This window comes from Balaenoptera borealis (assembly GCF_965194805.1).
Source record: "Balaenoptera borealis genome assembly, chromosome: 19".
NCBI lineage: Eukaryota > Metazoa > Chordata > Mammalia > Artiodactyla > Balaenopteridae > Balaenoptera > Balaenoptera borealis.
The window spans coordinates 50,712,949-50,735,499 of record NC_138878.1 but is presented as its reverse complement, the minus strand read 5'-3'; the positions used below and the strand labels follow the sequence as shown (position 1 = coordinate 50,735,499).

Genomic DNA, 22,551 nt, shown 5'->3' with positions numbered 1-22,551 from the left:
TTCTTAACCACTGCACCACCAGGGAAGTCCCACTCATTTATTTTTAATCCATAATCACTTCTTCCAAATATGACAAAATATCTTTCCTTTTAAATTGCAAGGAACAGTGTAGAGTAGCATAGTGCATGGTGTTGCATCAGGCAATCTAACTTAGTAGACTGGTGACCTCTGAGACTCAGCTTCTTCCTCTTTAAAATGGGGATGAAAAAGTACCCATTTCATAGGGTTGTGGATCAACTGAGATCATGTATGCAAAATGCAAAGCACAGCTCCTGTCATAAAGTATGCAATAAATGACTGCTGTGTATTTAAGACCATATTTCAGAGCTGGGGAAACTGAGGTCACAAGGGGTAGAAGGATCTGGCCAAGGTGACTTAGTGGCAGAGCTTGCCAAATCTAGTGTGGTTTTCTCAAGTCAGTGCTCCACGGCATCATATGGCTTCAATTTCTAAGATTTTTTTTTCATAAAAATTGCAAAATTGGGTCTATAATTTACAATGAATTTCACTCACTTAAGGGTTAACTTGTGATTTCTGCTTTTAATTTGGCAAATTTCATCAGATTCTCCAAGAGAGGATGTACATCAGGCTGCCCCTAGAGAAGCTAGTGCTCCTTTTGTCAACAAGCCGGTCTTAGGAGGTATGACTTACATTTTACTTAAAGAAACTGAGTACCTGGACAGTCAACTGCTGGCCCCAGCCAGATAGTAAAACAGGGACTTCACAAAATAGTTGTTTGCAGTTGAGATTTTTAACCTTTGCCTATCTCAGAAATTCCCACCCCGACTCTTTTGTTAGGAGCACAGGGGGCTCACTGGCAGTTCTTGTGACACACACCACCAACTGGGTTGACAAATAGGAGGTTAGATGTTACTCTCCTGCTGGGTCAGCTGCAGCAGCTCTCATTTCCTGATCGCAGCAGGATCAGAGATACGGGATCAGGCCTGTGAGCCCCCTGCAAGGAGCCATGAGAATGTCTAGAGATGTCTGGTCCTGCACAGCCTCAAGGAGTGACACACAGATGGTTCACAGGGCCGGGAGATGCCTGTTGGGATGCACAGAGAAGTGCTTCTTTTCCTCTGAAGCTAGTATCAGGGTGGGCTGGTGTGTCCTTAACACCAGGCTTCCTTTTCTTGCTCTTCTTCCTTTTTAATAAAAGAAGCAGCTCAAGAAGGCAAAGGTGTTGGGCTAGATTAAATAACAGATTTTGGTTTTCACTATATTCACTTTTATGTGTATGTCCACATAGGTCAAAGTAGCACTGGTTTTCTGCTTATTGTTATGACACAGTTGTGTTTTAAAATAAAGTTTGTTAAAGTGAGTAATTTTATTTTATTTTTATTTATTTATTTATTTATTTATTTATTTCTGAAAATTAGTCAGGTCTGATTAGGATTTTCAGTTCTAATAAAATTGTGGGTTATTGCACTAGATATAGTATTTATTATACAAACTATATTTCTTTAACTATTGTATGACAGAAGTGTGTGTTTTAAAGTGAGTAATTTTAAAGAAGACTATTAAGTCGATAATAGTACAAGTGACACGTGTATGTGACAAACTGTAAAGGCGATTGGAGCTTTAGGGTAGTAGAAGGAGATGACAAAAATCTGAGAGTGGTAGGAAATGACTGGAGTCAGCAGCCCTGAACTAAACACCGATCTCAGCCACTAATGGCTAGCGTGCCCTTAACCACTTCACTCCTCTGAGCCTCGGTCTTCTCACCTGTTAAATGGAGATTATTTAATTCTCTTATTTGCAGAAGTTTCGTGAAACATAATATCTACAAACTTTCTGGCTAGAATAGAGGTTCTATTATTGATAACTTTATTACTAGTAGTAGCAGCAGTAGTGTTACAAATGTAATACAGTGACCCGCCACCTCTGGATCCCCAAAACGGAAGCGGTTGTTTTCAAGTCCCAGCTGGGGGAGGGGAGTGTACATTTCCAGGGCCATGAATTAATTCTAGGGTGACAATGCTGAAATTAGCTTGATACTTATTTCTGACCCTACGAGAGAAGGGAAGTTTCTGCATCTGCCGCAGAGTTTCCCAAACACCTGTCCCAGATGCTTAAGATTCTTCAGGTTCTTTCTTAGTATTAAAACAGTCCTTTCAGAGAACGCCTTTCCTTGTGCTGCGTCTTGGAGCCGGCAGTGATGATGAGTTTTTTTTTTTAACATTTACTTGGCTGTTGCTACCATTTATTTTAAACTCTTGAACACCCCCTAATGCACATACTTTTTTCTTTTTCTTTTTTTTTAAGAAGAAAAGGAAACACTTGGCTTGTTTTGAAAGCAGATTGTATTGTGTTCCACCTGTGGCACCTACCGCGACGGCCAAACGCAGCAGTAACTGCGCAAGGGTGTCCCTTAGTTGGGGGAGGGGGTAGGAACTGCAGGACGCTGGCCAGGAGGGGCGTGGCCGCTGGGGGGCTTCCGGCTCCGGCAGCCCAGTCCCGGCACCCTGTCTGCAGTCCACCGATCAGGGGGGCTGGGAGAGAGAGCGGTGCGACCCCTGTCCCCAGGAGTCCCCCTTTCGCTCCTAAGCTATTCGCGTCCCTACCGCGCTGCTAAGCGCTTATACACCACTTTGGTTGTAATACCTTGCCCCAGGTCAAGAGAGGGTGATCCGGACCCATTTTGCAGTTGAGAAATCTGAGGTTCGAAGTGGTGGTTAAGAAACGTGCTCAAGGATATTCGTCGAGTCTCTTGGGCACGAAACCCTTTCTGGGGATCCCTCCTTGGGTGGACCCCTCTCCCCTCGCCATCTGTGACCTCCCAGTGGATCCGCCTGGTTTCTGCAGAGCGGGTTGGGGGACAGGGGGTTGATCGCTGTGTCAACAGGTTTGAGTCACCCGCCAAGGCCCTCGGTGGCGCCGCCAACTCTCCCTCAGAGTCCCGGACTCTGCCCCGGGATCCCTTTTGGCGGGAAGCTGTTCCTGACTGCTCGGCCCAGGGCCCAGCGCTCCCGCCGCGCCCTCGACGTGGCGTCGGGTATGGTCACTGTCCCCGCGGCGTGCGCGCAGGAGCCGTAGCTTCACCCACTCGCTGCATTTACCCCCATGGTTCCAGACGAGGAGCTGGATCCCCAACCCGGGCCTCGCGGCAGCAGTGGAGACCCCCGGGCCGCCCTTGCGCTCCCGGGCTGAGGCTGCAACCACTCCCAGATTAAGCCCCTGAGGCTGGGAGAGGGCGAGCAAAGAGCGGAGGGGCTCTTTGCTCTCCCCTCCGCCAGCCTCGCCTGGGGCACGGCTGCGCTCGGCCAATCCGGAGCCGGGGCGGGACCGGGGGCGTGGTCTCGGCGGGCCTGGCTTGGTCTCCAGGACTCCCGGCCGGGCCTCAGGCGGGGCTGGAGGGGCGGTCGCTCAGGCGGGGAGGGGCGGGGCAGGGGCGGGGCAGGGCGGGGCCAGGCGCCCTCTCGGGCCAGCGCGCAGATGAGCTTCAGTCTGTCCTGTGCTCCCGCGCTGCCAGCATGACCGACACTCTGCTGCCCGCGGCCCCCCAGCCGCTGGAGAAGGAGGGCGACGGCTACTTTCGGAAGGTGGGCGGCTTCGGGCGGGCTGGGATTCTGCGAGCTCCAGACTTCTTTCCCCCCAGGCTGTGGAGGGGGCTGCAGGGCGCGCGGGGTCGACCAGGCCTGCAGGGGGAGGGCGCGCCCGGCGGAGGGTCGGAGTGGAGGGGTGCGGCGGCGGTGCACCCGGCGGCCGAGAGCAGGTGACTTACGGGGCTGGGGAGTGGTGTCTCGGCCGCCCCGCGCAGGTGCCGGCGGAGGACACGGCCGGGAGGGGTGCTCGGGGTCGCCCCCGCCGGCCGTCCCGCGGCCCTGGGGAAGGGACCGGTTCCCAGTGCGCTGGCGCCCTCGGCGTTGCGGCGCGTGGGGACCCGAGCCCAGCTTCCACCCGAGCGCTTGGCCGGAGCGCGTGGAAATTGGAGCCCCTCAGAAGGGATGGCGTTCCCTTTTTGCCTCCAGAATGCTTCCAGTGTTTGCCTCTTCGACTTTTTCGAGGATGGGAGGGTACCTCGGGCGTCGCCCCCTTCTCTGCCCCTAGTTGCCCAGGAGGGCGTGCGCGCTGCAGACGTGAGGGCAGCGGTTTCGCTCCCTCACCACTTTTCGCTAAAGCGGATTTATCCGATTGTTGGGTAGACCTGCGGAAGGTGCGGGCTCCGCGGGAGCTTGGCACATACCGTGGCCTCCCGCCCTGAAGGTTCGCAGCTCAGCCCCTCAAAAGTGGCCCCAATCCACGGAGCGGGGTCGCTGGGATGTCCGCAGGTTGCAAGGCCTGGGCTACAAAGATGCTTTTGAGCCCGGAGGCACGGGGCACTTTCCATCCTTCTTCCTTGTCCCTATGAGTCTAAAAATAGCCTTTGGCTCTTGGCCATGTTTGACTAGGTGGGTTGAGAAATTGTTTTTTTATAACTTCTATGACTGAAGGCAGAGGACGAAATTATAAACAGGGCAGTGTGGCTGTTTCCCACAGACCAGTCAATTCTTAATTGTTCCACGCCTAATGATCCAGTCAGTGAATGCTCTTGGCGTCTTCCTCCTTCTCCCATGACGCTGCCTTTGGGCTTTTGCTCTCTGGTGAGGAGCAGTGTCCCTAGAGGATGGGCAGGAGGAGAATCTGGAAACAGGTGAGGACAGAGTTGGAAAAATTCTTTTTGGTTAAATTGCTTTTAGCATTAAAAAAAAAAAAAAAAAGGAGTAGTTTTAAGGTGTATTTAAGTTAAAAGATGTCATTATGGAATTATAGGATTATAACTTCTAATTATGTGTGGCATTTGGGACAGAGCATCACAGGCCATGGAATTGCAGAAGGAGGCCAGGCCTGGGAATCCCTTGATCTCAGCCCTAGGGCCTCAAACCCTGACTGCCTCCCCCACAGAATTGCACTGTAGACTTCAGCAAGTTGCTGCATCTTTCTGGGACTTCATTTCCTCCCCAAATTGTCCTCTGAACAGGTGGAGGTCTGGACCTATAGCAGCATCTGGGGGAAACAACAGAGGAAGGGGCAGAAGAGGGGGTGAACACCTGCCAGGGTTATGTTCCCTTGTCTTCCAGAACAGGTTTTCCAGGGGAAGATGTGCATAGGACCGAGTGGAAGGCAAGGGAGCTGTGAAAGGATGCAAAGCTGAGTGTTTTTCAGGTGCGGTTTCTCCGGTGGTAGATAAAGAGAATCATGGGTGCAAAATAAGATGAATCACTGGTTTGCAATTAGAAACATCTCTTTGGAAAACGAGACCTTGTAATGATCATTGTGCTACGTCATAGTAGTCCAAAGAGTGTTCCTAGTACAAGGTTAATAAAAGGTGTCGACATGGAACCTTCCCTGATGTGTGATCCGAGCCAGTTTGTCCTAAAACAAATGCTCCTTGAATGAGAGGTAGATGTTATACAGGTGAAGAAGGGGAGGACGAACACTTCAGGTAGAGGGAACAGCATGGGTGAAGGCACAGGATTGTGAGCGTTTGTGAGTGAACCCTTGGGGGTGTGGAGGTGTAAGTGGGAACTAGGCTATTCGGGAGTCATGCATCTTGGATGCATGGGAAGGGAACCTGGAGATCTATCAAAGTGCTTCATGCAGGACCAGACGTGTGAGATTTGTGTCACGGAAAGACCACTTTGAAAGCTGAGTGATCAGTAGGTGAGCAAAGGGGGAGAGGCAGTGGTGGAGGCAGGCAGGGAGGAGTGTGGAAGGTTAATCCTCATTGTCTGTGTCCTACTCTGTTACGGACTACTGATGACTTTTCAGTCAGTTATGTAAAGTACTAGGTAAACACAGCCTCACCACACCCATCCTTTCCACCAGCTTGCACCCCTGACTCAAACCAGGGGTCCAGACTGGAGGCAGGGATGCCAGTGGGGAGGGTGCAGTGATGAGGGCCTGAGCAAAGGCAGTCAACAGGGATGGGAAGAACTAATGGACCAAATATGGTGGGGAAGTGCTACTGATGGGAGTCCAAAATGTCTGCCCTTTGGTGGCTGGGGGGATGGTCAGGCGCCTCACTGAGATGGGGCAACCAGGAGGCTGAGGTAGAGGTGGTGGGCTTGAGGCCCCTAAGCGACATCTGAATGGTGGTCCCAGTGGGGAGTCCACTCCATGAACCCGGCAGCCACGAGAGCACCCTGGCTGGAGATGCAGCTTTGGGGGGCACCAGTGTGGGAGGCGGTGGGATATTGTGAAAAAGCACCCAAGGCAGAAGAGAATAATGCCTCCATTTAAGGGACAGGCAGAGAGATGGTAAACAAGCCCAGAGGGTGACAGTGTCAAGGCAGCTGGGAGAAGAGATCTTTTTAGTGGAGAGACGAGGTTGACAAGTCAGAAGAGCCCTGGAAAATACTGGGTTTAGTCCTTTAGGGGGTTGTTGGTAAATGAGTAGGTGGAGAATTGGGGGCAAAAGTCAGTGTGGTGGGGACTTTCCTGGCGATCCAGTGGTTAAGACTTCACCTTCCAATGCAGGGGGTGCGGGTTCGATCCCTGGTCGGGGAGCTAAGATCCCACATGCCTCGTGGTCGAAAAACCAAAAAACATAAAACAGAAGCAATATTGTAACAAATTCAATAAAATATTAAGTCTTTAAAAATGGTCCACATCAAAGAAAAATCTTTAAAGTCAGTGTGGTGGAGTACAGGTGGAAGAAGGGCAGAGAAAATAGTTGCTGGGGGGGATGGGGGTAGAGGAGAGAGAAGAAGGCAGGTTTGTTTAGATTGAGGAAGTTCATATTGCCTGCTGGTCTTGGACCCTGAACGTGTGAGACAGTTTTTGGCAGAGAGGGGCCCCCTGGCCAATCAGGGTCTTCCTGGGGTTGTGCAGGACATGGCTGTACAGAGCCTGAGGACACGGACTCAGTTTGGCCCCAGGTCAGGCATGGACACCAGTACAGACCCTGGCCTCCTGGGTGAGCAGCTTGGGGCAGGGGGCTCTCTGAATTAAAAACAAACAAAAAATACAGAATACTTTCTGGTCTATCACAATATGTTTCTCTCTTCTCTGGTTTCTCACTTTTTTTTTTTTTCTTTCTTGACACTAATATGTTTAAATAGAGGTACAGTTCTATAAGAATAATTAAATACTAAATTATTTTCTTAAAAGAATGACCAGTAGAAATGGAGTTTCTTTTTCCCAAACAGATTTTTATGCTTATCCTAATGAAAGTCTTGGAAGAATGTGTGTTCGGGCCTATAGTTAATGCAGAGTAATACACATTTCCAAGACACTACATCCTGAGAGCTGGTCCCATCTCCAGGGCTCTCTGGGGGCTATAGTCCTGAAACCCACAGGAAAACCTGTTCTTGGCCAAGAGAAAACTAGCTGGAAAAAAACTAGAGAAAGATGTTCCCCAAGGCTGTTGAAAGGGCCTAAATGAAAGACCTTAGCAGTAAGGGGAAGAAGACTGTTGGTACAAAGTGCAGCATTGTGGGACCTTATCTCTGCCTCGCCATCCTCTGGGAACACTAATGGCCCAAAATGAATTTAGCTCCATTGTTTTTACCCAAGAGCTGGAGGAGAAATTGTTTCTTGTTCACAGAAGCCTCCAGGCTGGACAGGGCCCCAAGGTTCACTGTGTCCTGGTTCGTGGTCCCTGTTTACTCTGGATTTCCTCAAGGCTCCAGCAGAGAAGGAAGGAAGAGAATTCTTTTTTTTTTTTTTTTAACCCAGAGGCTCCTCTTAGGTCCTCCTCTGCACCATTCATCTCAGTGGGGTGTAATTTCATGTTAGACACACGTGTGCATCATGTATAAGCACATGTGGAGGGACATGCTGGGCTGAGTCTGAGGAGTCCAGGGTGGGTCATGGGGGCTCATCCAGTCCATTTTTTTTTTTTTTTGAGAATCTATTTATTTTTGGCTGCGTTGGGTCTTCGTCGCGGCACGCGGGCTTCTCATTGTGGTGGCTTCTCTTGTTGCAGAGCACGGGCTCTAGGCGCATGGGCTTCAGTAGTTGTGGCTCTCAGGCTCAGTAGTTGTGGCTCGCGGGCTCTAGAGCGCAGGCTCAGTAGCTGCGGCGCACAGGCTTAGTTGCTCCGTGGCATGTGGGATCTTCCCGGAGCAGGGCTCGAACCTGTGTCCCCTGCATTGGCAGGCGGATTCTTAACCACTGCGCCACCAGGGAAGTCCCTGCGCCATTTTTATTGGGTAGTGATGATGTTTCTCCAGGTGGGGGTGGGGGAGGGAGGAGGAAGGGTGTAAAAGTTTGTGCTGCAGCCTCTTCCCCACCCCCTACCCACCATGGTCTGAGCCAGACCCTACAGGCCAGGCTGGATCCAGGCTGATCATCGCCTTGGTGAGGGTCTGTCCAGCTGCACTGGTGCACACCAGCAGCCCAGAGGGCGTGGTGGACAAACTTCTCCTCACATTGCGGGATCCTGGCCAGGAGGGGGTCCCCTGGCAGAAACAGTATTTGCAGGTGACTCAGAGGAGAGTCAGCATGATGAGGTATAACACTGTAAATGTCCCTTGCTTCCTGGGGCTATTTGGACGGATTCCAAGACACCACCTGATGATACAGGGCATTGGCTTTAGCCTGATCACCACTTCCTCCTTTGGCTCAGGTACTAGAGTCTCGTGACACAAAGGCTGTATTGGAGGTGGCCACAGAGGACAGCGGAACCGCAGGTGCAGCTCAGCCAGACTGAGTGTCTGGCAGAGCTGGCAGCAAGGGGTGCCAGCTGGGGACAAGGTCTCCCGCCCGTAGCGCCAGAAACGGGGAGAGATGCAGGTCCTTCTGGCCTTGCTAGACCCACGGAGTTCGCTAGGGCCATATGCCTTAGAAAATCCTGTTTCGATTGGATTCTAAGAGGAGAAAAAGGCAGGTGATCCAAAACTACAACTTCAGAAGTAATTTCTTTTTCTCCAATATTATTGTATTAGAAAAGTAACATAAATTGTTGTAAAAAAGGGTAATAACAGAAATGTACAAAATCACACACACATACCATCCCCCCACCCCCCACCAAGGACTGTAAACTAGTGGTGAGTACATCCTACCAGTTGAAATAAATGGGTCATCAGTTGGGTCTGAAAATACATTTGTCTCTTAGAAATTTTGGTGATTGTAAATCTTTGTAGAGTGGCACACACTTTGTACACACACAGTAGGTGTCTGTAAAGATTTGTAGAAGTGACTGAAGGGAGCCGGTTCATATTGTGGCCCCCTACCCCCATGTGAATGGATGGGGACGCCAGAGGGAGGCACCTGGCGGAGATCCTGGAAGGGCAGGAGACCTCTTTACAAGTGCCAAATTCATGTTTTAATTTTTATGGACACGGAAAAGGTAGATTCTGTTCATCCAAACTGCCCTGAATCTCCAGCATGGTGAAAAGTTAAATTAGATGTGTTTTTGTGTATTGCAGGGTATCGCATGCTATATCTGTGCTTTCTGGTTGACAGCTTCTGGCTAACTCATAAACAAACAATTCTGTTTTCCAGAGCTAGGTGGTTGAGTGAGGGGTTGCATGACTAGGAAGGAAGGCAGAGAAAATATCTCCGTGCTGGAGAGGCAGCAAAAAACACCCCACTCTTCCATGCCCTGCGTGAGGGTCTCTAGCCAGGGGACCCTGCGTGGTCACTCTCACTCAGTCTTACTCCTGACCTAGAGACTCCAAGTTCACACTGTGCCCTCAGTTTGCTGGAGACACATCTACATGTGTGGGCTTTAACTTCGGCTGTGTGGAAGAAAGGCCCTCACTGGTTCTTGGGGTGGAGGGGAGCCAGGCGCCAGGCTCTGCCTAGAGCAGGTCCCCCCCACCCCCTGCTGCGGAGGAAAGACCGCTCCCTACCCTGTGTCTGCCTTCCCAGTGGCCTGGCCTATCTGCCTTTTCACTGTCAGTCTCTGCGTGTTGTAGGTCAAGTAGCCTTTCCTGTCTTCCAAATCCACTGACTCCGGTTTTTGCCTAGGTGCTGCTCTTAAATACTTGTTTCCCAGCTGAACAACTTAACTATACCCTCAGGGCCTGTGCGTGTATATTATTAACAAATAGAGTTTTCACTCTGGGTGAACTTTTTCTACTTAGGACTTTCTTAGTTGTGGTTACCAGAAGATCGAATCCCCAGTGGTTTAGGCAGATGAACACACCATGGTACATTCCTACAATGGAATTCTACTCAGCAATTAAAAGGAGCAAACCACTGATAAGTACAACATGGATGAATCTCAAAGCATACTATTGAGCAAAATAAGCCAGACACAAAAGCATACATGCCCTATGATTCCATTTATATGACGTTCTAGAGCAGGCAAAAGTCTACGGTGATTGATAGAAATCAGAGTCTTGGTTGCCTTGGGGGGTAATGAGAATCGTCTATATTCTGATTGGAATAGTGGTTACATACGTATACACATTTATCCAAACTCATTGAACTATGTACTTAAAAAGCTATGTATTTCATTATGTGTAAATTATACCTCAATTTTTAAAAAATGGCTTAGGCAAGAAAGGGAATGCATTTGGCTCCTGTAACTGAGAAGCCCAGAGGAATGGCTTCAGGCCTGGCTTGATCTAGGGCTCAAATGCTGCCACCAAAACTCAGTTTCTCAGCTCTGCTCCCCCTAGGTTGGCTTCATTTGGGGGGAGACACTACCCCCACAGTGGTAACGTGGCTGCAGCTGCCCAGTCTCACATCCTCCTAAGTTCAAGGCTGATGGGGAGAAATGAAGGCCCCTCCTGATGGGCTCTGTTGTCCTATGTCAGCTGCTCACCCTGTATCGAACTCAGGGCTGGGGCCTTTGGTTTTCCAACGAGCCAGGCATGAATCAGATGTCCTTCCCCTTGGAAAGGAGGTGTGGGAGCATGGATTTACAACCCCTGACCGCTATGGGCTGCGAGGTGGGAGAGTGGGACGTGGGTCACTGTGGCCGAAAGATATGCACTGACGCTGGGCAGCCCTCAGCCAGGAAGCACGTAAGGGGTGTCCGGGGGTTGGCGGGCGAGCTGTCCCCGCATTCCCACACATTCCTGCTGCTCAGGCTCATCTCAGAGTGGCAGGAAGGACGTGGGCTCAAGTCCCCCTCCCACCCTTACTGCCTCTAGCATCTTGAGTAGCTCACTTACCCTCCAAGCCTCAGAACTGTGCGGTCCGAGATGCCATACTAGAGTCCACGTGGGCTGACTGACAACGTGGGAGACCCCACTAAGCTGGTGAGGAAGCTGAGCTTTACTCAGTACTTGCTTTTCTTGGGTGTTGGCAGTCGGACCATCCTTCCATGTATCGAGACTGACGCCCATGCCCAAACCTTAGGCTGGTCAGGTAACTGACAGACTCTGTGTAGTGGACAGACTCCCAACTTCACTGTAAGACTTGTGGACAGTGACCCTAGAGGCAAGGACAGTTCATTTGTTCCCCCCAACCCCTCCCCACTTCCCAGGCCAGGCAGGCGTGACAGGTGCTGCCTCGGTCCTGGGCACAAACCCTCAGTTCAGTTTGGAGCAGCTCTACATCCTGTTGTGAACCAATTAAGAACTAAGGTATGGCTGAGGACTGTGGGTCCCCACTAGCAGAGAACCCCTGGCAGGGGCCAGTGGGCAGCTAGCAGTCTCTGATGATGCCAGGGGGTCTTTTGGACAGTCTCGCCCAGATTCATCTCTCAGGGCTCTGGGAAGTTTCCAAACAGCCCTGCGGGCGTTTCTGGTGTTTCCAACAGGTCTGGCATTCCTACCTGTCAGTAAGAAGTAATGTAGTTTGGGGTCCAATTACTCAGTCAAATCTAATCCTAAGCATTCCTATGTCTTATCTGGAAACTTGACCCTACATCTGTGGGCTGGTTAGGGTGTAGTGATTCCAGGCCAGCCAGAAGTTGGGTGAAGTATGGGAGCAGGAAAAAGTTCTTATCCGTGAGCTGGAATGGCTGCTTAATCTTAGGTCTGGGAATGTATGTAAAGGAATTAGTTATTAAGGCTTCTCTGTAAAATAGAACACAGCCTTGGTGAACCATGTAATTTTAAGTCAGATTGAGCCATCCCTTCATAGTAATTTTAGGACGTGGAAAGGAAAGAGACTGGCAATTATTTTAGCCCTTTACTAAAGACATTTTAATCTTAGATCTGGAAAGAGAGAATTAGTTTTCTGATTTTTGTTTTAAATCAGGGATCATTTAATGGTTTGAAAGATGTTAATTTTAAGACTATTCCAACTCAGATTCTGAATATCTGTGTAATTTGCATTTGGGCGGCTGCATGGGGGACAGGTGGGTGGCCACCTGCTGGGATGGGAGAGTGAAAAATCTTTGTGGAAGGAGAGATGTAACTTATTTCTGACCCTCTAGTCTAAAGGCCACTGATATGGGAATCCCTGGGAAGGTTGGGGCTGCAGAGAACCCATTTCTTCTTCCTTGGGGTCAAGGCCATGGATGTGGCTTGGGCAGAGGTGTGGGAGGCTAGGTGTTGCAGAGCTGTGATGGCGGTGACCAAGGCAGTGACGCAGAGAGAAAGGGCAGTCCCCTCACCAAATACTGCCCACCAGCCACTCCCAGGGTGTGATTACTAGCCCGTCAGTGGGCGGAACCGAAAGATAAGCTTCAGAAAGGAACGGAGCGTTCCCTCAGATCCCTGGGCTTCTACCTGCTGGGGTGGGAAAAACACTATTAGGTTAAAAGGAAATTTTTTGAATCACTTTGCTGTACACCTGAAACTAACACAATATTGTAAATCAATTATACTTTAATTTAAAAAAAAAAAAAAAAGCTTTTCCGCCCGCTCCCCCTTCCCCCCGAGCGCCTCTCCGGCTGCACCACGTTCGCTCTGAGCTCCGCGCTCCTACTGAGCTAGTGCCACCGATGTCTCCCTCCATCATGATCATCTACCGGGACCTCATCAGCCATGGTGAGATGTTCTCTGACATCTACAAGATCCGGGAGGTCGCGGACGGGCTGTGTCTGGAGGTGGAGGGGAATATGGTCAGTAGGACAGAGGGTAACATTGATGACTCACTCATTGGTGGAAATGCCTCCGCTGAAGGCCCCGAGGGCGAAGGTACCAACTGCACAGTAATCACTGGTGTGGATGTTGTCATGAACCATCACTTGCAGGAAACCAGCTTCACAAAAGAAGCCTACAAGAAGTGCATCAAAGATTACATGAAGTTAATCAAAGGGAAGCTTGAAGAACAGAGACCAGAAAGAGTAAAACCTTTTATGACAGGGACTGCAGAACAAATCAAGCACATCCTTGCTAATTTCAAAAAAACGATCAGTTCTTTATTGGTGAAAACATGAATCCAGATAGCACGGCTGCTCTGCTGGACTACCGTGAGGATGGTGTGACCCCATATATGATTTTCTTTAAGGATGGTCTAGAAATGGAAAAATGTCAATAGATTTGGCTGTTTGGATCTATCACCTGCTCGTCATAACTGGCTGGCTGCTGCTGTTTGTCCACGCAACACCAGGATTTAGACAATGGGACTGATGTCATCTTGAGCTCTTTGTTTTGATGTTGATTTGTTTGGAGCGGAGGCATTGTTTTTGAGGAAAAAAAAAACATGTCATGTAGGTTGTCTAAAAATAAAATGCGTTTAAACTCAGTTGAGAGAATGCCTCTTAGTTTAATAGGTAATATCTAAATCCATCCTGTGTAGCCTTCCTGGAGAAGCTAGAACCTGGTTGTAGACCACTACTAGAAAGCGTAAGACCATCTTCAGATAACTTCCACAGTGAAAACCACTTCCGGGACTTGGAATATAAACAAGAATCAACAGTAATTCAGCTGAAGTAAAGGGAAAGACCATGCTCATAGCAGTGCCAACATTTGAAGTGGATTTCTTACACATTTCATCACCTACAAATGGAAGTAGTGAACTCTGGAAGAAATTGCCAAAAGAATAAAAAGAGACTAACACAGTTGGAAGAAAAAAAAAAAAAAAAGGATGGGAATTCCCTGGCGGTCCAGTGGTTAGGACTTGGTGCTTTCGCTGTGGTGGCCCAGGTTCGGTCCCTGGTGGGGAATAAGATCCCGCAAGCCGCACAGCTTAAAAAAAAAAAAAAGGAAACTCTTTTTCTCATCTTAAACTTTTCACAATGAAACATTGATTGTAATCTAAATACCCCAGGAAATAATGGACAGAGAACACAGACAATTCACTGAAAAAGCAATTCAAGTGATCAATAATATATGAAAAAAATGTTTATCTTCACTAATAATCCTTGCAAATTGGGAGCATGGGATACCTGTTTTTTGCATATCAATTTGGCAAAGATTGAAAATAATACTTTCAACTCAACAGTAAAAAATAACCCAATTTAAAAATGGGCAAGGAGGGAATTCCCTGGCGGTCCAGTGGTTAAGACTCTGTGCTTCCACTGCAGGGGCGAGGGTTCCATCCCTGGTTGGGGAACTAAGATCTCGCATGCCCTGTGATGTGGAAAAAAAAAAAAAAAAAATTGGGCAAGGAATCTGAATTGATCTTTCTCCAAAGATACACAAATGGCCAATAAGCACATGAAAAGATGTTTAACCATCTTTGGTTTAGCCACCATTAACCATCAGGGAAATGCAAATCAAAACCACAGTGAGATACCACACATCCTAGGTTGGCTCTAATAAAGACAGTAACAAGTATTGATGAGGATAGGGGTAAATTGGAACCCTCGTCTACTGTTGGTGGGAATGTAAAATATTATAGCCGCTTTGGGAAATAGTTTGACCTCAAATGGTTAAACATAGAATTAACCATATGACACAGTAGTTCCACTCCTAGATCTATAGCCAAGAGAAGAAAGGAAAACATACATCCACGTAAAAACTTACACACAAATAAGCAGCCCTATTCATAAGAGCCAAAAAGTGAAAACACCCTCAAATGTCCATCAACTGATGAATGGATAAATGAATGTTCGTATTGATTGAAGTGTTAGGGACAAAAAGGAGTGAAGTACTGATATGTGCTACACCACGGAAGAACCTTGAAAACATTATGCTGAGTGAAAGGAGCCCATCACAAAAGACTGTATTCTGTATGATTCCACTTAAGTGAAATGTCCAGAATAAGCAAGTCTGTACAGACAGAAATTATCAATAGAGATTCATGGTTGCCTAATGCTATCGGGGAGAAGGGACAGGAAATAGAGAGTACCTTTCTTTGCTGGAGGGTAATTGGGCTGGTGCTTAGGGGGAGGAGGGGGCTTAAAGAGGTTAGACGCCCTGTTACTCAGTCCTAGAAATATACCTTAAAGGAAAAACTTGAGGTTTACAAAGATTCATGTTTACAGATATGCATCAAATAATTATAGATAATAGCAGATACTTGGAAACAATCTAACTGTCCGACTATAAGGAAATGGTAAATCCTAAAAAAAGGCAACATTATGCAATTATTAAAATCATGGTTTTGAGGAGCACTTCATAACAAAGGAAATTTTCATGATAGAGTATTAAGTGAGAAAACATGATCGCCTATGCGTGCCACTGTGCAGAAAAGGGTTAACATGGCAGACCTGAGGCTGCTTTCCTTAGGAAGACCTGCTTGCAAGGTTGGCCCCTGCCTGGTCCCTGGGAGCCTGGCTCTTGGAGTGTTCCTTTCATCCCCTAAGTGATGAAGTTGGCTCGCTGTGCCTAAACTAATGGCGAAAACCATGTGGTTTACAATGAACACCTGCTTTCCTTTCGGCAGCCTGGAATTTTGGTATGTGCTAGGCAGAAGCTGCCTTTGTGATCAGCCCCTAATAAAAACCATGAATTTGATTTTCTAATGGGCCAACCTGGGCAGTGACACTGCATGCGTGTTGCTGCATTTTTGTTGCTGGGGGAAGAGTGTGCTTTGTGTGACCCCTCATAGGACGGAGAACGCATAAGGAAGCCTGCACATGGATTCCTCCAGACTCTACCTCTTTTTCCCTATGATCCAGCTATGTATCTTTATTTACTAAACTGCTGTCATAAATCTTAGCCGTGAGTGCAACTGTATGCTGAGTCCTGTGAAACTCCAGACATGGGGCTGGTCTGGGGAACTCCCTACACAGCCGCTAATGTGGAAAGTAACAATATGCATATATTGTAAAATAGGTGGGCAGGAAAGAAACCAATCACAGTGGCTGTTTTGGAGTTGTGTTATTAGGACTGACTTTTCTTTTTTTATATTTTTCGTATTTTATATATTTTCCATGTTGGAAAATATATAATTACTTTTACTTTCAGAAAAAATGAGTTTTTAAAACATTTTCTGTTGTATTAGACGTTTGTCATCATTTTTAGAGTGGCTGACCTCTGAAGGGGCATCTCTTGTTTTCCCTCAGGGTTGCAATCCCCTCGCACAGACCGGCCGGAGCAAACTGCAGAATCAGAGGGCTGCCTTGAACCAGCAGATCCTGAAAGCCGTGCGGATGAGAACGGGAGCGGAGAACCTTCTGAAGTAGGTGTCTGCTGGCTCTACCACCTTGGCTGGGAGCCTGGACTCTCCTGAGGCCTGTCCATCTATTTCCTAAACTCCCAGGCCTGCCCAGCTTCCTCTCAGCTCTTGGTTTTAGCTTTGAGTTTCCTCCTCATTTCTGGCACCTGGAGCAGGCCCTGTCTCGCCTAGTGCTTGGTTGTGTCAAAGAGAAGTATTTTACACAGCCTGTCTGTGTGTTTGGGATAGAAGGGTGATGGAGGAAGTCCAATTATCTGATTCCCGTTTGTTTTCCCTGCTTTCTTTGGGACCTGTTTTCTCTACTGCATAACACTATTCCTGATCTAGAATCACTGCTTGCTAAATATTTGTTGAATGTATAAAGAAAAGAAAGGCAACACAACATTGTAAATCAACTATACTTCAGTTAAAAAAATTAGATTTGAAAACATAAAAAGTTAAAAAAAAAAAAGAAAGAAAGAAAGAAAAGGAAGGCAGAAAGGAGGGAATAGGAGCCTTTCAATTGCCAGTGTCCATCTTTAATGAGAGGGGCCCAGTACAGCTCTGGACTCTTGGGGCACTCATTATTATGCTCTGATGGTAACATAGTTACTTATCAAGCATAGAACTCAGAGAGGCCTTACCTGTAGGCAGCTCTAAGCCCTCCCCACACCCTTCGGTGCAATGCAAGATGATGTGGCAGCTTCCTCTTGTTTACAAAGAGTTCAAACTTCTTCTTCAGCGTTCTAGGGGTGACTCTTGCCAGCCCCATGCTGCCTTCTGCACTGGGTATGGAGGCAAGCAGTATGCCTGCTGCCCGGCTAAGTGAGACAGATGCTTCCTGGAGCCTCAGAAAGACATGTGGAGTGTTTGCTGGGACCTGGAACCTGGAAACCTGGCAGGATGTGGATAATGGGTGTTCCCAGTAGGTCTGCTTCACTGTTGGAGGCCTTAGGGAGCCCCGAGGCTGATTGGAGGCTGTTGGGAAAAACAAATACACCAAACCAGGTGGATTGGTAAAAGAGCCACAAGACTCTGGTGGTCACATATATGTACGAATAGTGTGATCTGCTCTTCCATATGGGCCTCTCACCCGAGCACTCAGTAAAGACAAGAGGAGGGTTTCTCACCATGAACTAGGAGTAAATTCATTTCTGAATCGGTCTGTATTTGTTGGTTAGGAAAGATCTCTGAGGTATGAAATGGGGGGAAAGAAAGATGCAGGACAGCATGCCCTGCATATGTGTTTTAAAAATACGTGCATATGCTTTTGTGTATGCATAGACTTTTTCCAAAAGGGGCGAAGAAACAGCTGTTAGTAGAGTGGGCTCTTGGGAGCAAGACCAGGGTTGGGTGGGTAGACGTGATTCCTTCTTGTCACTTTATCCTTTCAGTGTTTGAATGTTCTTTTAACAAAGTGCGTGGATTACTTTCATGCTTTTTTTTTTTTTAAAGCCTTTTTAAAAATTTTATTTATTTATTTTTGGCTGTGTTGGGTCGTCGTTTCTGTGTGAGGGCTTTCTCTAGTTGCGGCAAGCGGGGGCCACTCTTCATCGCGGCGCGCGGGCCTCTCACTATCGCGGCCTCTCTTGTTGTGGAGCACAGGCTCCAGACGCGCAGGCTCAGTAATTGTGGCTCACGGGCCCAGTTGCTCTGCGGCATGTGGGATCCTCCCAGACCAGGGCTCGAACCCGTGCCCCCTGCATTGGCAGGCGGATTCTCAACCACTGCGCCACCAGGGAAGCCTCCACTTTCATGCATTTTTATTGTGAAATACTGCAAAGGCCTAGAAGAATAATATAAGCAACCCACTGCCCCTGGGTCAGGAACAACAGTGCTGTGCCTGTGTTGGTTTTGTTGCTCATGGACTAGCAAGTCCTGGGGTGGCCAAATGTCTGGGAACCTCTCCTCCAGCTACTTCTGTAACAGGGTGGAAGGGAAGCTGTTCCTGGAGCTGACTGGGGAAAATACGGTAACATTCCACCTTTTGAAACGACTGACCGTGTCCCTGTCCCCAGAGAAGTCTGGACCTGGGAGTTGTCAGGTCTGCTGCACAGCGGGCCTCAGCGGCCAGTGCAGCTTGAGAGAGGCCTCCGATTTTGTTTGTTGGTGGTTTTTTTTTGGCTGCGTTGGGTCTTCGTTGCTGCGTGCGGGCTTTCTCTAGTTGTGGCGAGCGGGGCTACTCTTTGTTGCGTTGCGCGGGCTTCTCATTGCGGTGGCTTCTCTCATTGTGGAGCACGGGCTTTATGCGTGTGGGCTTTAGTAGTTGCAGCACGTCGGCTCAGTAGTTTCGGCGTGTGGGCTTAGTCATTGCAGCGGGCAGGCTCTAGGGTGCGTGGGCTTCGGTAGTTGTGGTGCATGGGCTCAGTAGTTATGGCTTGCGGGCTCTAGAACGCAGGCCCAGTAGTTGTGGCACATGGGCTTAGTTGCTCCATGGCATGTAGGATCCTCCCAGACCAGGGATCAAACCCGTGTCCCCTGCACTGGCAGGCGGATTCTTAAGCACTGCGCCACCAGGGAAGTCCAAACTCCCGATTTTGGGAAGGCCTGACGTGTGCTGAGCTTGCTGTGCTGAGGAGGCTGCAGGTGTGGTCCCCCTGGTGTGTTTTGTGGTCTTGGATTTTGGTTGACACCTTGCCAGGCCAGCTGTGCGGCCGAGGGGGCAGGTGGGCAGCCCTGACCCTGTACCTGTCCATTCACACAACAAATGGATTTACTGAGCACCTACTAAGTGGCAGGCCGTGTCTGAGATGTGAGAGGATAAGGCCCCAAGCAATTCAGACGAGGCCCTGCTTTCCTGATGCTTAATCTCTGGTAGGGGAAACCGAAATACACAAGCAAACAAATCCAGTCACATCAGGAGGTGATGTTTTCTAGGGCACCGATGAAAGGGAAATGTGATAGAGGCTGACGCAGTGTGATGCGGCCTTGGAGACGGAGGGTGGTCAGGGAGGCCCCCTCTGGCCAGGGCACTTGGCGTTGCTAAGGCGGGGCCTAGGGCGGTTTTGTCTGTCTTGCTCTGTTAATGACACCAGCAAACAGCCTCTCTGAGGCTCATTGTCCGGTCGGCAGTTGTTGAGCCGGTGGGGTGGGGGTGGGGTGAGGTTGTTAATGATTCTTGCAGTGACCTAAAAGCTCAAAGTGCCCCTCTCTGGGGAATGTTGTCAGAGGAAACCCTAGAGGTATTTATTAATCTGACTTAACCGGCACCAACGGTTTCCGAAAACAAATAGGGCGTGTAGCCGAGCCCAGCTCTGGCCCGTGAGTTTCTCTGGGCGGCCGATTAGGTGATTGTCCCTGCCAGCAAAGGGTAGTTTCAGTCATAAACCGGGCCCTGCCGTCCTGTCTGTCTGTTTTCAGGTTCCTAAATGTCCTACCGTTGCTCCCTGATAAAGGCAGAGCAGTTGGAATGTTTGGGGGAGTGGGCGTTTGGGAAAATGTCCCCCCGGATGCAGGAACGTGGGGATCCCAGTCCTTACCTGCATCGGTGAGGGAGCTTTGAGTCTGGGCCGGTGCCCTGAGGAGCCTGGTTTTCTACCCCTTCAAGGCCTTCTTCTCTGATCCATATTGGCCAAGAGTCCATGAGCTTCCTGGAGTCTGATTAGGAAGATATCAGATATTTTAAATGTGCTTTTTTAAGCTAAGCAAGGATAATATTCTCTCTCTTTTCCTAGCTCCCTTCCCTCCCTTGAGAAAAGCTGGGGTAGAAACGTGGTGATGTTTCTCAAAAACAGATGGCCTCTGTGAAATTTAAAGCCAGTTGCCACATAGTTCAATTTTAACTAACTGGGTCTTTGAACAAGGGTGGGTCATTCAACATCTTTGGGCTCCAGGTTCCCTTCTCGGGGCCAGGTGCGCATGGAAAAGAGTGAAGGGGGCTGGGACTGGTGCTGTGATGCGATAGGGAGTGGTGGGGACTGCAGTAAAGAGCAGAGCATATGCTCTCTGGAGGGGGCAACTACAGTGTGGCCCATATGGGGGGCAGGGCCAGGGTTGCCAGATCTTCAGTTTCGCTTTGTTTTGTTTTTTTCAGGAGAAGAGAGAGATCTGACTTTTGTCCCCTTTTTTATCTTCTGATAGTTGAATTTTAAAATATTGGCAACTAATTCAAGGGGGAAGAAATAACACCCTGAGAATCAAGTGAGCAAGTCCCATGGACCTCCAGTTTGCGACTTCTGGACCAGAGGGTCATGAAGTTCTGGGACAGGGGTGCCCTGGGGTGATTTGGGCCGTATGAGAGTGACTTGAGGTTAATGACTGCTCACACTATCAGTTCTGAGCGGGGCTGGTGTCTGGGCAGTGGGGTGTACGAGCCAAAGCCTTGGGGGCCTGCACCAACTCTGAGGCCTGCCTTTCTACACTGAGAGATGGGCTGGAAGCAGGTGTCCTGCCAGACCGGCTGATCTGCTGCCTTAGCCAGGTGGCCACATGAGGGCACTGGGCAATACTTGCTCTAGCTTTCCTGAATCCCTGGCAGAGCAGGATTTGGGGTCAGACAGATTAAGGCCAAACTGTTCCAGTAATGTCTGTGAAGCTGGTACAAGCCTGTGTTGCCTGTCAACAAGCCTGTTCCTGGAGAGACAATTTTACTAAAAGACTTGGGAGAAAAATTACACTAAAATAAATGGAGATACATGGGTCAGAATGCAGATTCATGTACATCTTTAAGACAAAACATGGAGATGTTAGAGAAATTTTGGACTTGGGGCAAAGAAACCATACATCCATCCCATGGGGTGTCTATGGTGGAAAAGGTCTCAGAGGCGCCAACTTGAGGGACATGCCTGGATGTTGTCAGTGGCCTCAGGAAATCATTGACTGTGGCCTTCTTTTTCCTGTTCACATATGGTGGCTTGATCACTCAGAGTAAGTTGGACACCTTTTCATTCTTTTTTTCTTTTTTTAAAGTTTTTTTTTTTTTTTAATAAATTTATTTATTTATTTTTGGCTGCGTTGGGTCTTCGTTGCTGCGCACGGGCTTTCCCTAGTTGCAGCGAGCAGGGGCTTCTTGTTGCAGAGCACGGGCTCTAAGCGTGTGGGCTTCAGTAGTTGTGGCATGCAGGCTCAGTAGTTGTGGCTCACGGGCTCTAGAGCGCAGGCTCAGCGGTTGTGGCGCATGGGCTTAGTTGCTCCACGGCATGTGGGATCTTCCCAGACCAGGGCTCGAACCTGTGTCCCCTGCGTTGGCAGGCAGATTCTTAACCACTGCACCACCAGGGAAGTCCCACCTTTTCATTCTTGACTTTTGCAGTGTGTGTATGCTCTTTAGGAAAAACCCGAGGGAGTCTGCCTCTCCTTAGTGGTCCAGGCTAGAAGGAGGCTGTGGAGAACGTGGGCAGGGAGACCCTGGGCAGGAAAGGGCTGAAACACCCTTCTGCCTCATCCTGGTTGGTCTCAGGGCCTCTTTTGGCTGTAACATCAGTTATCAGACCACAGGGGTTTCAGAGTAGAAGCACACCCAAGTGAAAGCTGAGAAAACCCATGTTCTTCCAAAAACGCCCCTAGAAGGGATTCATTTTCACCCAGAAAGGCAGCCCAGGTGCAGAGCACCAGTACTGAGGAGCCCGAGGTTCTGGTCTTCATCCCTGTTTTGGGCCAGCTCTTCCCCCAGCTGGGGCATGGGGGAACTGGGCACACCCACCATGTTGAACCGGTGGCACCTCATTCGAGAAACCCCCTTCCACCAGTGAATCCGTGAAAAATCATGACCTGTACTAGGAACAGCACACGTTCTAGGGTTCATTTCTGAATCAGCGTTGCACCCTAAGGTCAGCATTGTGGAAACCCACCCTGAGAGCCCCACCTGGCTACCAACTTTTTCCGGAGTGACGCATGACTCACGTGAAGAGGTCCATGTCCAAAGAGCAGGTCATTGATTTGTTGCAAATCCTAAATCTCAAATTGTTGCCAAGTCTAGAAGAAGTAGCAGATCCATATATAGAGGTGGGAAAATCAAGAGTTGGCATATTTGGAGGTTCTCCAGGTATTTGGGTGGGGGTCTTAGGGCCTAAATTGTCATATTTAAGCTGGACCCATTCTGTTGCTGAGAACGAATCACACCCCGCCATACCGCAAACCCCCAGCCCCATCCCCGACTCACACACCATTGCTTCTAGAGAGTGGTTTTTACTCTGCCCTTTGTTCATTCATCAACTGAAATTGAAAGCCTCCACCATGTGGAAAGGACAATGTCAGGTTCCAAGAGAAATACAGAGAAATAGTAGGCAAAGGTCT

At 48.9% G+C, this 22,551-nt stretch overlaps 1 protein-coding gene and 1 pseudogene across 2 annotated transcripts in view; both read left to right on the top strand.

Moving 5' to 3' along the window:
• The first annotated feature begins 3,436 nt into the window (after positions 1-3,436).
• The window catches only part of RHPN2 (rhophilin Rho GTPase binding protein 2), a 57,512-nt gene continuing 38,397 nt past the window's right edge, over positions 3,437-22,551 (top strand). Inside the window, exons 1-2 of the mRNA XM_082366497.1 lie at positions 3,437-3,542; positions 16,226-16,341. Of these exons, the coding sequence (XP_082222623.1) occupies positions 3,474-3,542; positions 16,226-16,341 (185 nt within the window). The 5' untranslated portion in view covers positions 3,437-3,473. The remainder of the gene's footprint in view (positions 3,543-16,225; positions 16,342-22,551) is intronic.
• LOC309616215 (translationally-controlled tumor protein pseudogene) lies at positions 10,624-13,528 on the top strand (annotated as a pseudogene). The gene has a single exon. The product of its transcript is annotated as a translationally-controlled tumor protein pseudogene (transcript).